Here is a 24,107-nt window from a genome sequence, read left to right on the forward strand (position 1 = left end):
TCCTTCGTCCTGCCAGGTCTCCTGCCCTACTTTCCAACTGGTCCCTTTGTATGAAAGGATAGCCACTTTTAACAGCCTCATAAAACAGATGAAGTTTCCATCATAAAATTTCTGGATCACAGACATCAGCTCATGTTTTCCCTGCTTCCCATTAAGGAGCTGGGCTCCTGATTTATGTTCTTGAGGCTTCGTGTCGCCTGCTCCCGAAATTGTAACTCACATGATGAATATCGCTGAGCACTCTCCATGGTGTTAAAAAGCAAAGCCAGGAGTCCCGGTGTCCTCTCCCTAAGTTCGAAAGGAAATTAGAGGCCCTTCCTTTCCATTTGGCAGCCTACCAGGGCATGACCTCTGTTCAAAAGCCAACAAGGAGCGTTACTTTAAAAACGGCCTATTAAAAGCTTTAACCGGACTTTCCCAGCAAGACTAACCGCCCACCAGGGAACAATTAACGGTGCAGCAGGGGACGCTCAGCCTTCTCAGACGCTGCCTGGGAGGACACGCTGCTCACAGCGTCAAAGGGCAGGCCGAGGGCGCTTGGAAAATGACTTCTCTCCTTGCAGAACTCCTATCTAAACATGAGAGCCTGGCTCAAATAACCCCCACTCCTCTGCAAAAACCCCACCCAACAGCCTCAAACTTAGCAGCTCTGTGATTCCAGAAATCTGCGTACAGTCCTCTACACAAAAGGCGCATCCAGGATCTCTTTCCATGTCGTCTTGCCTGGAGCAAGCTCCCTGAGGGCAGGAGTTGTAGCTGACCCATTTCTATTTCTAGCACCTGGCACAGAGTTGGCCTCACAGCAGGTGCGCAAAACGTCTCTTGAACTGGATGTTCAGGTCTGTGGACTCAAAGCTACTTTTTAATATAAACCACGGCTCCTTCATCTGCCTACCTCCTCCCTTCATGTGTCACTCCTGACCCCTCTCTCCCCGGTAGGTGGCCAAATGTCAGCGAGAGACCCCCACCCACCTGACAGCAAGGACTTCAGGAAAAGCAGCCACTTCTCAGTCTGCAGCACACACCAAGGGCAGTGAAGACAGCGGGGCTGGGGGAGAGAAGTTTATTCATACACAAACGGGCACGCCAAGGGCGCCAGTCTAGGGTTACACCACGTGAAACAGTAGAAAATTCAACCAGGAAAGCAGGAAATTCAGTGAAGCTACTACAAAGTGGGGCGAGTGGACTGAAAACTAGGATTTTCCTTGCAAGTTTCTTTTCATAAAATTTTTACTTTATGAATTAAATACATTGAGAAACAGTGAAAATATATTTACAGTCATTTGAAGTGGGCACTACCAACATATTTAATTAAAAAAAATCTTTGCTGTTTCTTTGCCTGTTTCTTTCAAAGAGAATTTTAAATATGACTTTAGCTTTTAAAAAATACAATAAGGAAATAATTACATTCTTAATATGAAAACATTTTACAACGTATCGCCATGGTCAATTAATTCTGAATATCACTTAAAAGTTGATGTTAAAATTTAAAGTGAATATTTCCTTTCTTGTTAGAAAATCAAAAAGATTATCTCATTAAAAACACCTTTGGTCCTAAGAATTATGATCTGAAGATGTCCTTTTGAAAGTATCTTCCATGGCTACACTAAAAAGACCCGGTAACACTTGTGCACGGTGAAGTTGAGATTTTCTGGAAGACCAAAGCCAGAACTATTTCATGAACTACGGGCGAAAGGATGCGTCTGACGCCCACCACTTCCCTTCTTTTACAGACGCCCTGCTATGGCTTGGGGACTCACGAATAGAGGTGACTTTGCTTTTTCTGCAGTGCTGTGCCACGTATTTACGGCAGGAACGTTTTGGTTTCATTTTAGTTTATTTCACAGTATGAACCCAGCCCACCAAGGGGCTAAGAAGACAGTGACAACCAGGAAAAAATGAATTATCCTCCTTCAAACTATGTCATGAACTTGAAGTGACTGTTCCCATTAGAAAATCATTTTAGGAAAAGTAAGAGGAAGGCAATAGTTTAACATTGAAACATTGCCACGACCTTTATGTAAGCTGCAGGGCACCCTGCCGGCCAACCCTCCAGTGCTGTGGAGACCTCCAGTGCTGTGCTCCCAGAAGAGGCTGTTTCAAGGATGGACATCCACCTGAATGCAGGGGCCACCTGTGAGCTCAGGGTGTCGGCCCCGCCCTGTGGCACAAGGTGCCTTTTCTCTGGATGGCAGTCACCGGCCACACTGCAGGCTGCCCATCCTTGGACGGTGTCTAATGACATGAGTTCCGTGCATGAACAGAGCACCTCACCTGGGTAGCAAAGTCTGTGGGCAAAATTTACATCCCCCCAGATAGTGGGTGAGTAGAATTAATAGCCTTTTTGGAAAGGTAAGGTGTGGCCACAAACAAGGGAGCTGTGCTCACAAGCCTACACCTAACCCTAGCTTCGACGCTGCCCTTTGAGTCCCGTGCACAAGCACCAAACTGTGGCCATAATGACAATGAACCTCAAACTCCTTCCTGGGGGTGGCCTCCAGAGCTAAGGACACACTTTTTGAAACAGACTTTTCAAAAGGAGTAAATCTCCACATTTTAGGGTAGTTTTTGTCTATTTAGAAATGGCCAGTAATAACTCTGGGATGAGTAAGAAAGATACAGGGGAAGGTTAAGCCTGGCAACGCCAGGGCATAGGCACAGAGGGGCGAGACGGGACTGACCCAGCTGGTAAGCCGCCGCCCGCCAGCCCCAAGGGAAGGTCTCAAGGAAGGCCCCATGGACAGTGGCCTGTGCTCCTGGGGCGAGTCTGGTGCCTGGGGTGACTCAGCAGACCCACACTGGTTACCTTGCAACCGCCGTGGACTCTGGAAGCCGAGGGAGAGAGCTACCAGCCTTGCAGACAGATGGGCCTTGCCCCAGTTCCCCGCAGATTCTGGGAAGAGGGAGCCATGGCCCATGCCTGTGCCCAGGTCAGGGGGACAAAGCGAGCCCTCGAATCTGATAGTTGTTTCTATGAAAAAAGTTGGTCAGTGGCTTAACATTATAAAAATATATAAATGGAGGTTGAAGGCTGATGACACCTTAACAAAATAGAGCCGGGAGCAGAGCCCTGAAGAGTGACACTGTGGCTCAAGGTTAGAATGGAGGGAGCCCTGAGCCCAGCAGGGGTCGGCCCCCTCACCTGGCCTGTCCTCCGGCCAGCTCCATCGCGTGGCCACCACATTCCGCGCAATGTGGTCGGCACCGTAGTACAGGTGGCCAGCCCCTGTGAACACGACCATCTGCTAAGTACCAGTGACATTGCGAAGAAATCCGGCTTCTCCGGGGACCCTGGCCTGCCTGTCGGGCCTCTGCACCCCTCATCCTGGCTTCTCTGGGGACCCTGGCCTGCCTGTCGGGCCTCTTGCCCTCAGCCTGGCTTCGTTATGAAATCAGACACACTCGCAGCTGCCACAGAGGCAAGGGGTGCTTGTTCCTGGGGCATGTTTTGGGAGGGGAATAAAATGACATCACTGTCAGAATTCTGGCAAGATGGCTTGCGTGTGTCTAATATGTACAGATATAAATTAAAAACTATATTTATTGAACATATACACATAAATAACTTATTCTGAAGTAAATGCTTTAAACTTTGATGGAATGTGAAATTTTAAGGGAGTATCCGCCATGGAAGGAACCCACTGTCAGGCCCCTCCAGGGCACCCATTTTGAAAGGCTCCATGGACCACAATGGGGTTCGTTAAACGTTTGCCTCCTCTTTAAAAGGCTTAGGGTTGTGGATGTGAATTACAAACCTGGGTTTTTACAACAAAATATGCATGCTGGGAGTCGAGCACCAATCAGCTGTGCCCTCGGGCAAGTCCCTGCTAAGGCTCCGGGGCCTCCTTGCCTGGTGAGGAAGCTGGTGGGTGACGGCTAAGGCCCATGTGACACTCTGCGTGCTGCTCATGCTTCACCTGCCAGCTCGCTGCTGCCCACCTGTGCTGGGCCAGGACCGTGACTTCAGGCTGGCCATCTCCCCCTTCTCTTACTAACCACCAAAACCTCACACAGTTCTCTTTGGCAAAGCAGGCTGCCAATCAGAGTGGCCCAAGAGCCTCAACCGGGAAAACTATTTGACCCGAAGGCAGCAAAAATCTATGGAGGAGCAAACTTTTTTCCCTTTATAGAAAATTCATTTTGTGTGGTATGAAGTGGGCCCAGCTGCCTGCAATGGTGGGAAGTGACCACTGGAGGGAGGGCTCCTCTATGGCAATGCAGCGGGCGGCCCTGAGGCGTGTGGCGTCCCCGCCCGACCTGCCTGGATGTCCTAGTGGGAAGCTGGCGTCACGGATGCTGGTGTGATGGGCCTCCACGGACTAGGCTGGGAGGAACATGCATCAGAGGGGAAAGGCTGGCTGACGGCTCAGGAACCCAAAACCGTTCCCGGCAGATGGCTTTGCAATCAATTCAAGTTCAGGTGGACTCAAGCAGCTTCCAATTCGTGTTGTAAAACTTTCTTATACATGGGAGACCGCTTTCCCGCTTCAGTAATCCAACGTGGCCCTTGCGGGCCTCAAGTGCCACCACCTTAAACATGAATCCTAACTGTAAAGTCCCATGCACCACACAGCTAGCGCTCTGAAAGTATGTCTGGGGGAAACCCAAGGAGTCAGTGTTTTCCCGCCATCTCTTCCTCTGTGTGAAAAACGACATTCTGGACAGAAGGAAGGCTTACACCAAGTGTGGCACCTCTGTATTCTATGCTTGGGGAAGGGGCGGTCGCTGCTGGGACTGGTCTCCATGAATCTGCCTGCGGAGGCGTTCAGGGGTGACTTATTTCGTCATCAGTGACTGCATCTTCCCGTACTGGAGAATTCCTGACAGCAGCCTCTGGGAGACCAAGAAGTTAATCTGATTTTTAAACCCAGGGGGTAGATACCAGCTCAAACTATGAACTCTGTTTTTTTCCTTTATGCCTTAGGCATCCAAATTCTCCAAGAAATATTGCACAGAAGGCAAGCAAGAAAGCTGGGAAAGAGGCCCTACCTGCACCCACCCCACTCAGGAGAGGCAGCACGGCCAGGCCCACCAACACATTAGTGGTTTAACTTGACAAGCTGGAGGAAGGGGAGGGGGAGGGGCAGGAGGCCCTAGAATTCCTGCCTCTTGCTCTAAGGTGTTTTATAGTTCTATAAGGGAACAAGTTCTGGAACTTGCTTCCCTTTCAATTCCCTTTCAAAGGACTGCCCTGGCCCGAAGCAGCAGTAAACGTCCTGTACAGCGGCGAGGAGCCAGCCCCTGCCCCAGAGGCTCCTGGTGGGACTCCGACGTGGATTAAGGGCTGGGGATGCTAGCCCAAGGGGGAGGAGGGTGTACTGTTAGTGAAGTATTAAAGCCCTCTGCTACCTGTCAATCTGCTACCTGTCAAAAGCAGCACAAATAATTAATAAAATAAGGAACCTCTGAAAAATCCTTGATCTAAGTGTGACACACAATAAGAAAGACATTCTTTAAAAACAGGTTAAGAAAAATGGCAGCTTTTCATGTCTTGGTGACAAAAGCATCTGTCCAAAAAATAATAATAAAAGGTAAAAAACGTTTCACAGCGCGATTTTCTCATGCCTTTACCTCTGATGACGAGGGGGACGGGCACGTGGAGAGGGTATGCCAAGACACAAAGTCCACGTCAGGACTGCGTATGCCCCTGGCCCTCCTGGTGGGCGTGCAAGGTGAGCCCAGTGCCCATGCGCCAGCCACACTCATGCCTGGGGCAGCCAGGGATCCAAGCTCTTCCCCGTCGAATCCAGGTTTTCATCTGGGGGCTCATGGAACCATCCATCCTCAGTCCAAGGCTGGGTTGGAATCGGTGAAAGCAATGGCCTATCTGGTTAGAAAGATGTCACTTCGCCTGATAGCATCGTTTCAAACACCTTTCCATCACTTTTTTTGTTTTTTAACAAAGTTGGGAACCAAAGTCTTACATCTTTTTTAAAGGCGCCATTTTACAGTAGAAAGAATACAAGTGGGCCTGGGGGACAGGCACTGGCCTCAGAGCTCAGTCGTGGAGCCTCTGGAGTCGTGCAGCTGAGGCCACTCTGGGTAGAGCTTCCTGCCGTCACACAGATGAGGACACGGGCAAGGGGGTGTGCAGTCTCTGAAGCTGGAGTGGTGCTGCTGTCCCCTATGTCCCGTTCTTCAATTCCCATTCCTAGAGGAAAGAAGAGTCTTATAAGTTGACAGGGCAAGAAGATCAGGCTGGGACAAGCCACACCACCATCCACATTCAACTCAGAGCGGGTGGGTGCTCGGCTACTGCAGAAAACTCAACAGAATCAATGACCAATGACCCGGCAATTCCACTGCTAGGTATTCACCTATCAGAATGGAGAGCATGGTCTCCAGCAGATACCACACACCCCGTTCACAGCAGCATGACTCACACCGGCCAGGAGGCAGAGGAAACCCAGTGTCCACCGAAGGATAGACACGTAAAACATGGCGAGTACAGACAACACCACGTATTCGGCCTGAAAAAGGAAGGGCCTTCTGACACACACTGCAACCTGGATGAACCTTGAGGACATGATCAGAAACAGGCCAATGACAAAAGGATAAATCCTGTAACGATTTCACTTATGTGAGGGACCCGGAGAAGTCTAACAAGGACAGAAAGTGGGCTGGCCGCAGTGGCTCACGCCTGGAATCCCAGCACTGTGGGACACACAGACAGGAGGATGGCGTGAGGCTAGGAGTTTGAGACCAGCCTACGCAACGTAGCGAGACCTCATCTCTATCTCAAAAAATATAAAAACAAAAAAGGAAGTAGAATAGTGGGTATCAAGGGCTGGGGTGGGGGAATGGAGAGTTAGTGTTTAATGGAGACAGAGCTTTAGTTTGGGAAGATGAGAAAGTTCTGGAGAAGGATGGCGGCAATGGCTGTGCAACAATGGGAATGTGCTTAATGCCACTGAACTGCAGACTTAAAAATGCTTAAAATGGTCAATTTTACATCGTGTTTATTTTACTCTAATAGAAAAAAAATTTTTTAAATATGTAGATGCTTAAATCCAGTCAGCGAAGCAGCTGGACTGGTTCCATCCACAGGCCCTGAGTGCTGGCTGCAGATGGCTGTGGTCTACGCAGTGCCAGCACTGTGAGAGCAGGGACAGTGGGCACCGGGCAGGCACTGTGCCATGCACTGGGTGCGGCTATGTCTGGTCTGACGACAGCCCTGCAAGGTGGACAGTACCCCCACTTCATAAGTGAAGAGACAGGTAGGTGCGGGGCTCATGCCTGGAATCCCAGCACTTGGAGAGGCTGAGTGAGGTGGGAGGATTGCGTGAGGCCAGGAGTTTAAGACCAGCCTGAGCAACTTAGGGAGAACCCCAACTCTACAAAAAATACAAAAATTAGCTGGGTGTGGTGGCGCACACCCATAGTCCCAGCTACTCGGTAGGCTGAGGCGAGAGGATTGCTTGAGCCCAGGAGTTTGAGGCTGCAGTAAGCCATGATCGCCACTGCACTCGAGCCTGGTCAACAGAGCAAGACCCTGTCTCAATCAATCAATAAGGAGACAGAGGCTTAATGACTTGCCTTAGGTCCAAAGTGATGAAGCTGGGCCCCAAAACCACTTGGTCCACAGCAAAGGCCTCCCATCTCCACTCTGCCCTGCTGCCTTCCAACAGGCCACACTCTGGCTTTTGTATCTGCTTCTCTCTACACACCCCCATGCCTGTTCTCCACCTGATGTCACCTGGCCAGCCTCATGCATCCTGAGGACCAGGCTTCAGTGATTCCCCACCACCCTGTGCCCCTCGTCCTGACTCAGGGAGGCAAATGCTCCCATCTTCTGTGCAGTTTCTGTGCTTTTCAACAAGCCATGTCACAATAGATGTACCTGCCCCTCCCTACTGGACAGCGCCCTCCATGCTCTTCCTCACCTCTTCCTTTCCGTCCATTCATCTCTGGGTCCTCAGCACCCAGTGCAGCTGCACAGAGGCAGAAGCCTGGGCTACTCATTGTCTCTGGAGCTACATGGATTTGAAATGGGGTGTGGCCATGGGATTGAGTTCCAGAAAGAGGAGGCAAAAGAGCAGACCCAGGTCAGAGCAGCAGCAGACACCATGCAGGACAGAGGCCCTTGGTTCCCTGGCATGGATGGCTCTGGAGGACAGCAGAAGGCACAGACGCCAGGGTCAGACCTTCTGTGCCTCAGCCACTGAGGGGCCTTGGAGATGTTGCTTCATCTCTCTGAGCCATGGTACAACGTGAGTACCACCAAGGACTTCAAAGAGCAGTTGGGAAGATCAAAGGAGACAGGGTCTGTGAAAGCCCCGACCACAGCGCCCGGCCACCAAGGAGGGACTTTCTTCTCTGCGCCCAGTGACCCTGCGCCGGGATGCAGACGCCTGACTTCCACTATTTCCAGGGGCTCATTAACTGGGTCATGAGTACACTGCACGTCTCCGCATGCTGCATACAATGAACAATTTCTCACTTTGTCTAAATCAAAAGTTCGAGTTCAACTCATGGTTAAATTCACAGCACTAGCAAATCTGGCAGAAACAAACACCAAGCCACAACGCCGACAACACTATGCTGAGGCACTCTCGGACTCGGCGGAAGTGTTCTGCAAAGGGGAGGATGGGTAGCTGGGTACGCTTCGTGCCTTCTTGCCCCTTCAGCCTCCCTGGGACAGCTATGTGGGCCGTTGTAAGCAGAGAAGGTGCCCAGGGGACAACATCACAAGGTCGGCGCTCAAGGGCAGTCCTCTGTTGTACAGATCCCCCATTTCCTCCCAGGCAGTGGGGTTTTCAGAGAGGGAGGACCCCATGTTACCTCCACGTGGTGCCACATATGTTTAGCAAACAAGCCGAGGAAACGGTAACATTCCACGCCCAGGTCACACTGGCCACGGAATAAGCGACAGGATGAGAACCTGTAGCCTCCACTCAACTCGGAGCAGGGCAGGAAACAGAATCTCCAGGTGAATGTGTCACGAGAGGCAGGGGCACGAAACCTGGAGCAGCCCAGCGCCTGCCCCTCGGGCACCTCCCAGAGCGGAGCCACAGTTTCCATGCCTGGATGGCCCTTGGCACAGGGCCTGCCCAGATGAAGGGAAGGGAAACCTGGCCTGGAGCTGTGCCTAGTGGGTGGTTCTGAGTCAGGAAGCCCTGGGGCATGGGACTGGAAGCCGTCTGACTTTCCAGAACCCTCTCTTGCGCTCAATGCTCCTCACCGAGAGTTGGAAGGTATTTCAGGAATACCGCAGCTGGCGTAGCGCTTCCCACATCCGGAATACGTCAGACCCCTTGGTCCCCAGAAAAAGGCAGGAGGCAGATGAGACCAAGTTTACCATACACAAGTGCATTCATGTTCTCAGGGTCTACAGGCCCCACCACCTCCAGCCACGGGTCCCCTGTCACTGTTCTCAGAAATCCTGGGAAACCCTGCTCAGTCCGTCCCCTTCTGATTTCTGCACAAGATTCTCAGCTGGAGGGACGAGAGCAGCTTCCGCTGTTTTCTGGACCTGTCAGTGGGGACCCATCTGGACAGCTGGCTGTGCATCTGAGGTGGCCCAGGATCACTGGCTTCCCATTCACCAAGAGGGAGCAGAAGGGAGCGGGTGGCCTGAACCTCTGCATGACGGAAGCACACACGGTGACGAGAGCCCTTTCGAGGGTCGGGACCACAGAATTTTCAGTCCAATTTCTTTGATGATAAAGAAACCAAATAGATGAAGTACATTTACAGCATCTCTCATCTGCGAGTCCTAAGTGGGATGTCATTGGGCAGCTCAATTCTAAACATCCCCCAGGCAAAACATATTCCTCCATCAGTGAGCCCAGCGGTCACCAGCTGAGAACACTTGGTAAACACTAAGAAAAGCAATGGAGATGACAGCCAGCCATTCTTCCCTTCCCCAGACTCACCGACACACACGGTCTTCAGTACACGGATCTGCTATGGAGGACCGCTGTTCTGGGAGGCTGGGGACAACCATGTTTCTCAGGGGCCCTCCTGTGAGCACCCCAGAGAGCACAGCAGGGGGCAGCACTCATTCCCATCTCGCAGGAAACACCTATCCCCAGTCAACTCGGAGTGGGCTCCAAAAGCTGCAAAGAATGCCAAGCTGGGCGCAGTGGCTCACGCCTGTAATCCCAGCACTTTCGGAGGTAGGAGGATCACTTGAGCCCAGGAGTTTGATACCAGCCTGGGCGATACTGGCCAAACCTCATCTCTATAAAGAATACAATAAGTTAGCTAGGCATAATGGTGTACACCTGCAGTCCCAGCTACTTGGGAGGCTGAGGTGGGAGGATCACCTGAGCCCAGGAGGTCAAGGCTGTGGTGAGCTGTGATGGCACCACTATACTCAGCCTGGGCCAGAGAGCGAGGCCCTGCCTCAAAAAAAGAAAAGTTAATTCCGGCAATGAGAGGAATTACCTGTACCACAGAGCCGGTACAGGAGGACTCCCGTGTTCCAGCCCCTCGGGGCGGGTCCAGCCACACTCCCGTGGCTCCCCAGCTCACACCATCGCACTCCGTGCACTTCCACACACAGCACTTTCCGCTGCTGCAGCCAGGACCCGTTTGCTTTGATCAACTACTGTGTTTTAAAGATTTCTGGGGTTTCAAAGGTTAGCATCAAAACTTGCTAGTGGCTAATCCCATGAGAAGACCGGAAGCTGCCCCAGGAGGGAGTAAACAGGTTCCTCCTAGGCCCTCAGAGCCTGATTCATGCAGCTGGCGGTGCTAGGGAAGGGGCTGGGGGAAAGCTTATTCCTGGACCCTTTCCTTTGTTTTTCTAAAGAATCACACATCTGAGTGCTGAAGAGGACTTCAGCGGTCTCCTGGTCTAATCTCCACCCCACCACGGAGAAAACGAGTCCAGAGGAGCCCAGGCTTGCCTGCATCTGAGATGACTCTGGAGCCGATTGTTGGCACTGGGGCTAAACGGTCAGCACCTTCCAGTCACTGTTCACCTTTGAGAACCCGGTTCCTAACAGGATCTGCGGGGTGCTGAGAACTCGATAAGCACCCATTCCCAGATGTCTACTGAAGGCTGAGTGCCAAGTGGATGCAGTAGGAAGAAGAATGGGCTCCCTATTCACACCCGAGAATGCTGGGAGCTTAAAGTGCCTGCCCAGGACACCCGGACACCCCCGGACATCAGGGCTTACCTTGGCCTTCCGCAGCACATGCCCTCGGCAGGGGGAGCTGCCCGGGGCCGCCTGGCTCTTCTTCAAGACGGCCGCGCTGTTCACCGGCACGGGGCCCTCGGTGTCACTGGTGTCACAGCTGGAGATGGGCGAGTTTTCCAGGGTCCGGTGCCTGAACACTGGAGACTTAATAGAGAGAGAGAACCCCATATGAGGAGCGGTTTCTGGGCCACTGGTATTCTCCAGCAGGAAAATGATTTATTTCAAGGAAGAAATAAGTTTTGGAAATGGGCAAAAATAACAGCAGTAGCAGCAAGGACCGCCACGTGGTCAGTGCCTCACCCCCAGAGCGTCTCCCGGCATTCACGGCCGGGGGGCGGACGCTCGGACGGGCAGGTGGAGGCTCCAAGGGGTGCTCCGACTCCCGGCTGTGCCTGGGAAGCAGTGAGGGTGGGATTCCTGCCCTAGTCTTTTGCATTCAAAGCTGGGCTCTTGCATGCAGCTGCTGCCGCCTCTAGCTGGTCCCTTTGTGCAGTGCTTTAAGGTTTTCAGAGCTTTTCTGGGGTCAGCGCCCTAGAGATGCTCAGGTAGCAGAAAGCGCCGGCACTCAGGGCAGCACTGGCTAACGGGATGCAGCCCCACTGCGCAGGGCTCGCTGGAGAAAAGCAGGCTCCATGAGCACAGAGGCCTTCCGAGTGTTTACGGCAGCTTCCATATGCCAGAGGAGGTGTTCAGGAAGGCTGAAAATAGAACAACGTGTGTCCTGAGCTGCCAAGGCCCCCACTGCTGGCTCTTCCATATGGGATCCCAAACTGCTCTCTGGGGGAAAAAAACGCCACAGTCTGCTGAGCCTTCTCTCAAATGAAGTCTCCAAGGAAGAGACGCTTCCTAGGATTCCTGCCAAAATGTGTTTGTTATGTAAAAAATATTGCTCAGGGTATATGGAATATTGTTTTAGAACAGTGTTTCAATTACCATGAAAATGGGCAGCTCGGGGTCCCCTGTGGGCTTTACTGACCACAATCCCCAGGCAGCCAACTTGACCTATGCAGTGGCAGACCCTGGCTGCCGGGGAGGGAGCTTGGGGTAGTGGTGAGTGAATACAATGGAGTGATGATCAGGACATCTGTGTCTGGCAGAGGCCAGGCTAGGCTGTGAGTAAAGGGGCAGGTGACCCAAAGACCTGCATCTCAAGAAGGGTCCACCGAATAAGCCACTCTCCCAAGGACACGGCCTGGGCTGCAGCGGTGCAGAGTGCTTCCCCAGATGCTGGGACACAGGATGGCACCAAGGACATCCTCCCTCAAAACAGAGGGAAGTCGCAAAGCACAGTGGACTGGGAGGGGGGAAGCAGAGGCAGCAAGCCAGGCGTGGGCCCCCAAAGGATACTTGGGACAAAGGAGAAGCGAGGCGGGGGGTGGCAAGGCAGGAGCTGGAGAAGGGGCCAGAGGGAAGCTCGAGCCATGGGGGTGGAAGAATGTGGAGCCACCACAGAAGAGAGTGGGCAGCTGTGCCGAAGGGCACCGGAAGCGGGGAGTGAGGACTAACATGTCCACTGGATGGGAATGCCAGGGGTCACCATGATGAAAGCAGGTGCAATGGGAAGCCACATCCAGAAAGTGAAGATGTAGAGGGGGCAGAGGACACTGCAAGCATGCTGGACAACTGCTTCCAAAGTTCACCCTGGAAGGAAAGGCAAGAACGCAGGGCAAGGGGACAGTCACCAGGGGGAGCAGGAGGCCAGGCAGAACCTTCTTCTTTTAAGGATGGATTCCACTAGAGAATCCTTAAATGCTTGGAAAAAGTTGACAGAAAAGCTGAAGACACAGGAGAAGGATCCTCCCAGGTGTCTGGAGGTCAGGAAGGATGAGATCGAGGCACTGACCAGAGCCCAGGAAGCCCAGCCCCTCCACTCAGACAGAACCAGAGGATGGGGGCGGGACAGCTCCTCAGAGCACTCCTGCCCTGCCACCACCCTCCACGCAGGACACAGGACAAGCAGCGTGGGGGACTTTGTGCACTCCTGCCTCAGATCACAGATGGAGGGGCACAGGGCTCCATGAAGCAAGGGAAGACCCCTGCCCTGTCCCAGCCAATGCCTACAGCCTCACTGCCACTCTCACTGCACCTGACCCCACCATGCTCTTGTCCCCATTTATGCTGGATGAGGGGCTGGGGATGCCCAAGGCACCTCCTAGCCCTTGGATTCCAATTGCCCCTGCACCCCTCCTCCTCAGCACTGTTTCACTGTTCTCCACAGATCTGTCTGCATCTGACACCAACGTGTTTTATTGGTCTGCCTCCCTCATGAGAAGATAAGCTCCATGAAACAGGGATTCTCACCTATCTTGTTCACAACTGCAGGCCTGGAACAGTTTGTAGCACATAGAGGGAACACAGACTGTGGGGCTGGGCACGGCAGCCCCCGCCGGTAACCACAGTGACTCAGGAAGTGAGGTGGGAGGATCACTTGAGCCCAGGAGCTCAAGAAGGAACACAGCATATGCATATGTGTGTATGTACACACACACACACCCCTTTATATATTAAATAGTATCGTATAAATATATAATTGTATTTTATATATAATATATAAATGTTGAATGAATATATGATTTTATGTAATATATAACAGTCATGTATATAATATCAACAAGCAATTGTTGGATGAGTGGAATGAATGAATGAATGCATGTATATGTTTGGGAAGACGTGAATGATGTGAATGAACACAGGCACTTCGGTGGGCATTGTGCCAAAAGCGTCCACACACAGTCTATGCAGCGACTGTTATTATTTACAGATGAAAAACTCAGGGCCTAGAGAAGTCAAGTCATTTCAAGCCCTGGACTGTGTGACCCCAGAGCCACCTCCTGAACACCTGAAAGAACCATGCATGAGTGGCTGGGTTTGTGGTTTGGGGACAGAGCAGTGACCTGGCTGCTTGCTCAGCTCTGCAGGCGGGAGGGAGGTTGTCCTCTGGGTTGGAGGTGATCGCTGGGGTGCCACAGGAGACTGGGGCAGGGATGGGGGGACGGGAGAGGCTTGGAGGAGAAGGGGAGAGTAAGGAAGAGCAGGCTGTGCGGGTGGTGCCCGGCAGGGGCCAGCAAGTGACTGAAACTCAGGGCTGCCGTCAACCCATAGATGTGTCAATCTTCCCCACAAACCAGCCCAGGGCTCATGTGGAGGAGCAGCGGTGGGTTCAACCAGGCTCAGCAATTTAGTGAGGGGTTTGGAAAGAAGGACCTAGAAGGGGAGCGTTCAGGACGCAGTGGGTGGGGACCCAGGGGCGCCCACGGTGTTTCGGCTGGAACAGGGGCTGAAGTCCAGCCGTCCCTCACTGGCTGCCTGTTCTGTCTGCCCTGCAGGCGTGTTTACTGCTCTGGGCCCAGTGCCTCCCTCGCTCAATGGAAGTGACGGCATCCAACTCACAAGACAGGAGACTCAACAGAATGACCAAGTGGAGAAGACATCTAAGTTCTCAGCGGTCTCAGCCGAATGAGTGAAGAGGAACCAGGGACAGGGATGACTCACATGGGAAGAGGACCCCACTTTGTTCTGTTTGATTCTAAGAGGACACAAACCGCTTCATTCATTTCAGTTTCCCCAGCACCTGGCTTAACTCTCAGACATGTTAGACGGTTTGTAAGCACTGGCTCTACTGAACTGGCATCAAATCAGGACCTGGTTCAGAAGAGACACGAGGACTGGATCTGTTCTAAACAGATTGTGCAAAGGGGAAAGACACAGACTCAGCATTTCCACAGCTTTTAACATTTCAGCGAGAGGTAAGAAAGCATGTCAGGAACACAGGCCCGGCTGATGAAAGTGTCTGATGCTAACACATGAACTGTCTTCTGCTGGGCACACTAAGGGGCCACAAGCAAGCTACGCCCCAGAGCCACTCCACATTCTCTCTGGGTGCACTGGCCCTCGGTCACGCAAGGCCGCGCCAGCCTCCGAGGTGAGCCAGAAGGACACACACCTGTGGACTCGATGTCCCTGACTTGGGCTCGATGGCCAGCCCCAGGGTGACTCCGCCCGCCAGCGCTTTCTTCAGGCTCTCCTTGACCTCCGTCAGCTCCAGCTCCAGGCTGACTCGCTCCGCCTCCTTCTGCCGGCACTCCTCCTCCAGCTGCTTCAGCTTCTCCTCCAGGATCGCCTGCGGCTTCCTGCCTGGAATTCCCAGAAACGCCGTTACTCCCGCGGCAGGCACAGGTTCTCCAAACAACAGAGAAGGCACCTAGTCCCCGAGAAGAACTTCCACAAAACGTCTGAGGTCGAGCTCCCCTGACTTAGGTCTTCGTTGTGAAACTTAAATTCAGCAGTTCTCTAAGGGACCAGAGTCCTTCTCCTACCATTTCCCTTTGCTGCAGCTGTTGAGGACTCGGACCAGGAAAGAGGAGATGCTGATTCTGACGAAGGCCAGGAGCTCCTGGCTCTGGGCCTCAATGTTCTCATTTTAAAACGTGGACCCTAAACTCCACAGTTCCCAACGCTGCCACCTTCTTGGAGTGTGAACCCTGTCCTCCCCTAACGCTCCGCCGATCCTTCAGTCATCTTATTTGCGCCCGAGGCAATGAGCAGTAGCACAGCTTGCATCTCTACTGGACACGGCACACATTTCTTTAAGGCACATTCACTTATTTTATTTGAGGTTTGCTGCAGTGACCTAAGATGCACCCACTGGGCAGATGAGAACACCAATCCCAAGAGGTGAACGGACTTGTGCCCAGGGCCTGGGCCGGTGGTGGCCGGCAGGCGAGGTTCTCTTTTTCAAAGCCAAAAGCACTCCTGGCCCTCCTGCATCTTCACTATCCTGCAAGCTGGGAACACGGGAGAAATGCTACTTCTGTCTCGTTAAACTCCATGCCCCGTCCCATTCTCTGGCACAGCCTCCTCCCGTAGGGTCAGCCTCAGACTGCAGGCCACATCCTGGGCCTCCTATAGGGTCAGCCTGACCTGCCCTGCCAACACCTGCCTTCCCTCCTCTAAACTCCAAAAGCATTTCCCTTCATCAGATCATTGAGGCACAAAGTCCAGCAAGACTAACCACCTGCTGGGTGTGCGTCAGCTCCTCCCCGCGCGGCGAGCCATGGGAAGGCCACAGCTTCTTCTCTGGACCGCCCAGGCCTCTGAGGCATCTGAAGCCCCCGTCCCAGCCCAGGCCAGTACAATCTCAATCTAAGGAGCCAGTCTTCCGCAGTCTAAGCACCGGGCTGGAAGGGAGGCCATGCGTAGGTAAGCGGTGCCACCCCAGGCTCAGGAGCTGAGCGCCAGCTCCTGCCAGCAGGAATTGCACGCGCCTGGCCCAGGGCTGCCACTCTGGCTGCAGACTCAGTTTCTGTGACTTCAGTCCCTTTCTGGTGTCTGTATTCCATTAGCCTGGCCTCTTCCCTGATGCATCCCAAGACAGATGTTGCCTTGCTCTCGCCTGTCCCTTCTCAACAAACGAGGGGCTGCTTCTACCCTTGTCTGGACTTCTGAATATTACTGACCCCTGTGGGCTACCCTCTGTAGAGAAATCCAGCTGATCCCTCCTACCCGGTGACCAGAATCTACTGCGCCCTGCGGATACAGGGGCCATCCTCCAGACAACCTCTGTTGTCAGCGCCAGAAGCCGGAACAGGTCCCCCAGCACCTCCCCTGCCTCGGTGAGCAGCGTGTGGGTCTGGCCCTGGCCTCTGCCTGCACGCCGCATGTTTGACCACACAGGCACCTGCCTCGGGGTTACCAGCAATGTTTCCAAGCCCCAGGAAACACTGTGAAATAACCCACTCTTACTAAATAGAATGACAGCCTTGGTGAGCAATAGGTCCTTTGGGCAAAGCAGAATGAAATCTCCAGTCTCTAATACAAACATGCACCCTGGGCAGTCACCCACACCCTTCATACCGGCGTTCACTTCAATAGCCGCTCGAAGGTCTTTTCTTTCCTTGCGGAGCTGGGCCAGCCTATTCCGCAGGGCCTCTTTCCTCTTCAGCAGCTCCTCCTCTTTGGTCTGTAGCCGCTTGGCATCTGCTTCTACCCGGTTCTTGCCATACTTGTACTGGGCAGCATCTTGAGAAGAAAAAGCAGCAGCAATTAAAAATTACGTTTACCAGCCTGGGAAATATGGGACGATCCCTTCTCTACAAAAAATACAAAATTAGCCAGGCATGGCGGCACATGCCTGTAGTCCCAGCTACTCAGGAGGCTGAGGTGGGAGAATCGCTGGAGCTTGGGAGCTTGAGGCTGCAGTGAGCTGTGATCCTGCCACTGTGCTCCAGCCTGGATGACAGTGAGACCCCGTGTCAAAAAAAAATTAGGTTTATTGAAGCAGATAATGGGGTAACTCAAAAAGCCTGTTGAATCAGCCAACTCAGTAAACAAACACAAAGCGTTATTTTGCTAATTCAACAAGAAAAGGGCAGGGCTGGTAAGAACCAAGCAGAAAAGTGACTAGTTCAAATTCTCCAATATTCTTTGAATCAATATTCTTAAAAATTGATTCAAATTTTTGAATCAATTTCTTAAAAACGAAAACAGAATATTAGGAAATTCCTTTAATTCACTTCCCTTTGAGGCACATGGCTTATAATTAATCTGCAACAAGGTGGAGAATGAACATTCTATAATCGGAAAAGACAGGAGTTATATCAAAAATAGTGTCTGAAATTTGCTTCCTTCTCTACGTCTTCAAATCCTTCCCTAACACCGCAGTATCTGTTCCTTATGGCCATGTCATCTGACTGGCTCTGAATTGCTGCTACACCCCCAGCACTGAGATTAGCACCCGGCACGGAGTGTGGCACAATAAATGCTTGTTTAGTGAATAAATGAACAACGGATACATGAAGAGGCAACCAGGAGCGGTATCTGGAGCCTGACTGTCTAGGAAGGAGTCCCAGCTTACACTTGTAGCTGCATGACCTGGAACAGGGCACGAATCCCTCTGTGCCTCAGTTTCCCTCATCTGTGAAATGGGGATAGTAAGAGCAGGTAATTCACTGAGTGGTTACGAGGATTAAATATTTATAAAGCACTTAGAACAAACACAAATGGGCAACACATAAATGCTTATTTCATAAAATGAATAAATGAAGAGGAAACTAGCTGTAGGGAAAATTTACAGACTTGGCAACATCACATCACCAGTGAAAACAGCTTTCAAAACCTGACCCCACGCTCTCCTCCTCTTATTATGTTGGCTTTTCAATAACAGTAATTTAGGACAACACCTCTTTGTTAAGACACATGGAAGAGATGAAGGTTCCAACAAAACTCGGATGGAGGATCACCGATTTCAAAGCTTCCGTGGTCTCCCAGTCGCTTCTAACAATCACTCACGCCTGAAGGCAACTCCCAGGCCTTCCTGACTGCACGCCCCACGTGTCTGACTCCCTCGCGAGGCTAGAAACTACTTCGGGTAGAAGCCACAGGGGTGGCATAATGATTAAGAATAAAAACACTGGACTCAGAGAGGTGGCTAGAAACCCACACTCCACCCTCCCTTGCTACATGACTCTGCAAGCAACCTCCGGAGAAGCTCAGCTTCACCCTCTCTAAAGCAGAAACGAGAAGGAATCCTGTGTGTGTGCATGTGTGTGTGCATGCGTGTGCATGCGTGTTTTAAATTAGAACGTTATATCTGAAAAAAATCTAACAAAATGATACGACGCCTGATGTAGTGGACATTCACTGACAATTCTTACCATATCAGCGATAAGCGATTCCCAGAGCCTTGTCCACTCAGGGACAGCAGGGAGCCATTTCTAGCACCTGTCCTAAATGCTGGATTTGCCAATTCTTGCAACGTAAGTTATCATGATTTCAATGAAATACTGCATTTATGAAGGCATAAAAAGTGATCACTCCCCAGTCAATTTTCCCCTAATCAAAAGAAACACATAGAATGACAGCAAAAGCGTCGGCAGCCTGAGGAGAGGCGAAGCATTCGACAATCTGAAACAAAAGGATCGTTGTTTGCAGCTAAGGTTAACAACATATTTTGCAAACAGGGCCAAGTCCAAACTCTACTCGCTTATTTCTAAACTAAGCTGTTTCCCCAATGAACTCAATGCAGTCACCTATAAATTTCCACATCTTTTGGTCCCCATGTAATAAATCCCATCTAATCTATAATGCAACTGGCTGGATTCAAGCAAAAACACGGAATGCCATTATTTTTCTCTTTTGTCACCATTAGATGTCACCACAGTTAATAAAAACTCCCTACAGAAGATCCCATAAAATAAAGGAATAAATCATCTAGGAAATAAAGTCAGCACAGGTACTGACAGAGAAACACCATGGCGACTGAGACTCCGTGGGACTCGGATTTTGCTTGTAACAAAGCTTTCCAGGTGTGAGGTGCTCCTCTCCCCCATCTGCCCCTCCTCAAAGAAACAACACTAAAAGAGGTGAAAGTAAATACACCCGATACATTCAGGAAGTAAGATTTGCCAGATAAGGTCAAAGGAAGTTAGTACATTAAATAAATGGTGGTAGGAGGGAGGATTTGGCCCAACTGGCTCCAACCTATCTGGTCAACACGTATGTTGGGTAGAACAGAGGTGGAGAAAAGCCTAGATCAGGGATGTATACGCTTCCTTGGGGCAGACGCAGCCTGGCCCTGCGGAGCGATTTCAAGCCTCGTTCACGAACATGGCCAAGGACACTGCCAGCCTCTTCATTCCCCTGTGTGGATGCTCCGACTCCAAAAATGGAACCACAGGGCAAATGGATGTCGGCACGTGTCGGTATGGCAGCCTCGCTCTTCGACAGCTGGTGTGGGGGTTACCAACTGGGGCTAGCTGGCCTCATCTTCGTTAGCACTGAGACTGGTCTACCAGTTGCACAGATTCAGATTTGAAAATCTCAGGTGCAAATCCCAAGTGGCGATGGCATGTAACCACATCAAACTCAACATCTGCACCTAACTCCCACCTTCTTTCTCTGGGAAATCTTCCTGGACATGCTCAGATGGACTCAGGAGCCCCTCACCTGTAAATCCCCACACTGCAGCCCTGCCACTTGCTTGTCTGCATGTGTGGGTCCGCTGGACCACTTTGGTGTATCTTTGAGCCCCTTGAGTGAAAAAATGCTGCCTGGCTGGCTCCCTGATTAGACATCCAACATAATGAGGACTAACACCAATACAAACACTTAAGAGATGACATATCGCCCTAGCTGGATCTACTAGAGGGAAGGGAAGAGGGTGCTGGGTCCAGGCAGGCTGAGTGTCTCATGTCTTAATGCTTCTCTGCCCAATCTATTTCCGGCTGGATGTGGAGTCTGAAAGCCTGGCACCCACTCTGGCTCTGTGATTTACCAGCTGTGAGCCTTGGGGGAGCTGCTTACTCTCTTGGTGATTCTTTTCTCATTTCTATGATGGGGTAGAGGATAATGCCTATGCTTACAAAGTGGCTGTGGGAAGTAAACCGGATGGGATAAGAATGGCTTGCTGTGGACCACAGGCACCGCAGGATAACCATTCCTCAGAACTCCTCGTACTGCTCTAGTGCTTGGAGGTCCATGTATTACCTCAGCTATTCCAACCGCACCAACCACGGGAGCCACGTGTCTACATCTGACAGATAAAGATGCTGAGTTTAGAGTCTGAAAGGCAACCACAGATCAGGGACAGGAGCTGAGGTCTCCTGACCTGGAGCCCAGGGCCACCCGGAGCTGCAAGAAACCTGCACTCACAACTGCCTCCTATTTTAAAATGCTGAGTCGATCCCACAGGTGGCAAACCAGTTCTGGGCTTCAATTTACAAGCACAGTCAGAAAAGCTGGGTTGAAATCGCCACTGTCCTTCTATGTGGCTGATGAGGAAGGATGACGGTGCCCACCGCTCCATCTCTCCAGCTGACCCCAAGCTGGCACTCACGGGTGGGCAGGCTCAGACAGGCCCAGCTCCACCAAGTGTACTTGAAGCCGGAATGCAAGACATCCGATGGTATACTTACTCGAACCCATCCTTTTCACAACAGCCGCGGGATCCGCTTTTTTTGGCTGACTGCTCAGAGTCTTCCCTTTTCCTGTGACCCCATTAGACGCCACGGGGGGCTTTTTACCCTTGAGCTGTTGAAATAAACATATAAGAACATTAAAAATAAACACAAAGTCAAACAAATCTTGGTCTTTTTTTTTCTGGAGTCCTTTCTTTCAGTCTCTAAGTATTGTAGAAACTGGCATAGATGGAGGAAAAAACGAAAGTGAAAGAAAACCAAGATGGTTTCCAAACACTGGGCTGCTGGGATTCTGGGGAATGGCTAAGGAGGGTATGGCAGAGGCTCCGTAGGATGTGTTCCGCTGGAACACTGCAGAAGTGGCTCTTTCTACTGGAAGACCACAAATGCTAACCAAGCTGGCGCAGGCAGCTGACTACCCCAGAGCACTCAGCTGAGAGGAGTAGTTTGTGTTTCTGAGGATAAGCAGCTTTTATTTCAGTGGGATGCCTTTTAGGAGAGGAGCACGACCCTGCAGTGTGAGTTCTGCTGCTCCAAGTGCTTTGACACTGAGTGACATCCTACTGGGATAAGTGACCGCCTTCTTATCGCCGACGGAGTCCGCAGAAGGAAGCAAGAGAAGCATAACACAGGCACAGCAGCAACACTATGGAAACTGAACTTCCACTAACTACAGGTTTCTGAAAAAGTGAAATAGTACTCTACTCCTGAGACTGATACAGGCCAACACGTTTTGCATTTTGCTGAAGTGACCTTATGTGTAGCTTAGCTGTGTAATTAATTCAGCATGACAGCAAAGGCTCACTCCAGCATCCACGCCCACGCTTTTTTCCACGATACAGCTTCCTTCTGTTGCAGGCCTCACTTTTTGGAAGGAGAGAGATCTAGCTCCAAATTCTGGCTCTACCAATCATTTAGGAGAAGTTGAGCAAGTTATTTAAACTTTCTGAGCCGCCATTTGATCATTTAAAAACATAAAGAGATACCTCCCCACAGTGTTCCTAAAAAGATCAGATGACGTGCCATACATGGATAGAGCATATGGCACATAAGTGCTCAGAAAGTGCAAGGTCTCGCCATTAAAAATAGGTTCCCATTAAAATGACCAAATGAGGACAGGAAACCCAGAGGTCATGTAATTTAACTTGCAAAAATGTTTTCTATTTCAACAAAAACAAAACAAAAGGGGACAATAGTAACAAACACTCCACATGGGAACCATACATCAAATGATTCCCAACCAATGTGGGGACAATCCAAGAGTGCAAGATGGCAAACTGTGTGGCAGGGTTTTACCTAAGGCGACTCTAATGCCAATAAAAAGACATGTAGAAACATAGAGAGAGAAACTTTCACTTAGTGAATGCAACACATAACCTGACAACTTTTTGGCATAAGTCCTCAAAAGAGGCCAACGGCTCCCCTACCCCGGGTCCCCAACTACACTTAGCTCAGGGCCACTCAGACTCACTGAATGGGAATCCCCAGGGATGGGATCTGAACAACCGTCATGAAAAATCAAAAAGCAACACCAACCTGTGCATTTGATTTTTGATGAAGCCGACCTATTGGGAGCTACTGTTCTAAGTCACTACTATCTATAATTCTACAATTTCATCTGGTTATTTTCTTAAGATTATCCAAAGAGTGGAGAAAAAACAAATATTTAAAACATGCCCATTTGCTGTATATTCATAGGCAAAGCATAAAAAATTCTTAGGTTAAATATGCATGATAAGCTGGGCACGGTGGCATGTGCCTGTTGTCCCAGCTACTTGGGAGGCCAAGGAAGGAGGATCACTTGAGCCTCCCAAGTTCAAGTCCTGCCTGGGCAACATAGTGAGACTTCATCTTTTTTTTTTTTTTTTTTTTTAAAAGGCCTAACACCACAAAATTGCTCTGAAATGTTACTGTTTGCCATAGATACAGGGTGTGCAATGGACAGTAGTTCAACATCACGGTTATTATTGTTCAATGGTCATCAAAAGTCCTTATTATCGTCATCTAGTTTTTGGGAGTATACCTTTCGACTTGTCATGGAGAAACACCACCGTACTCTGAATAATCTATTTCATGTTTAAAAAGTCCTTATTATCATCATCTAGTTTTTGGGAGTATACCTTTAGACTTGTCATGGAGAAACACTACCACACTCTGAATAATCTATTTCATGTTTAAAGATCAAAAGCAATGACTACACGGAGTCAACCCTTCCTCATTAAGTGTAATGGAAACATACTAAAGAAACTTGCTGTCCAAGAATCTTCTGGAAAGTTTTATTACCCGTTTCTTTTAACTTCTCTGCCTTTAGTTGACATAATTCACAAAATTTCACTGGGGAATTTTCCAAGAACAGAACGAGAGCCAGATGTGGGCAAAGAAACACAGTGCTCAGATAAACCATGAGCTCGTTAGAAATATCTCATCAGTTCCTTGGTAGTCAGGCTGCAAATTATATTCTAGTTGAGGAAAAAAAAAAAACATTATGCTTTGCCTTTGATGAGTCCCATTTACTACAAGTTGCAAAACTCTGTTGGAGCAATGTGACTTGAAAGTGGTTCTAGAATCTTACAGAAGAAGATGCCGTACCTGCGAGTTGAGCCCGAGAGACGCCCTCCCCACAGAAGAGGTATTAGTGACAGACTGAGCGGAGGCAGGGTATTTGTAATGGTTAGAGGACAGCTTGTCAGCAGACAGCCTAGAGGCCTTTCTGTCAGCAGGAGAGTAGCGGGCAAAGATGTGCGGAGGCGGCAAGTTATCGTACAGGCCTGCGTTATCATAAAGCACCTCTTCTCCCAAGCCTCTGCTGCAGGAAGCAGGAAAGCCGTCTTCCGGTTCCCACTGCAACACACATAGCTTTGTGGTTAGTGACTTGGACACAGGAAACAGCAGCTTTTAGCACAGTGAGATGTCATTTATTAATAGTACGGCATTTAGCATACATTGGCACCCCAACACTCTCCTGCACACAGACTGCAGTTGTTATCAATAAGGCATGCACCCACCACCCCCCTCTCACACACATACACACACAGACCCAACACAA

General features: G+C 50.6%; 1 protein-coding gene across 5 annotated transcripts in view; it reads right to left on the reverse strand.

Moving 5' to 3' along the window:
• Positions 1 to 1,049: 1,049 nt before the first annotated feature.
• Positions 1,050 to 24,107, reverse strand: part of AFAP1 (actin filament associated protein 1) — a 181,354-nt gene continuing 158,296 nt past the window's right edge. For 2 of the 5 annotated variants that reach the window (XM_009447331.4, XM_009447332.5), the window contains exons 13-18: positions 23,651 to 23,902; positions 21,059 to 21,173; positions 17,001 to 17,165; positions 15,091 to 15,281; positions 11,127 to 11,291; positions 1,050 to 6,151 (exon numbers count right to left, since the gene is read on the reverse strand). In XM_009447331.4, coding sequence (XP_009445606.3) covers positions 6,125 to 6,151; positions 11,127 to 11,291; positions 15,091 to 15,281; positions 17,001 to 17,165; positions 21,059 to 21,173; positions 23,651 to 23,902 — 915 coding nt within the window. In that variant the 3' untranslated portion in view covers positions 1,050 to 6,124. The remainder of the gene's footprint in view (positions 6,152 to 11,126; positions 11,292 to 15,090; positions 15,282 to 17,000; positions 17,166 to 21,058; positions 21,174 to 23,650; positions 23,903 to 24,107) is intronic. The other 3 variants (XM_009447333.5, XM_063809355.1, XM_016951278.4) reach the window with 2 other exon arrangements.

The sequence above is a fragment of the Pan troglodytes genome, chromosome 3, assembly GCF_028858775.2.
Source record: "Pan troglodytes isolate AG18354 chromosome 3, NHGRI_mPanTro3-v2.0_pri, whole genome shotgun sequence".
Classification (NCBI taxonomy): Eukaryota; Metazoa; Chordata; class Mammalia; order Primates; family Hominidae; genus Pan; species Pan troglodytes.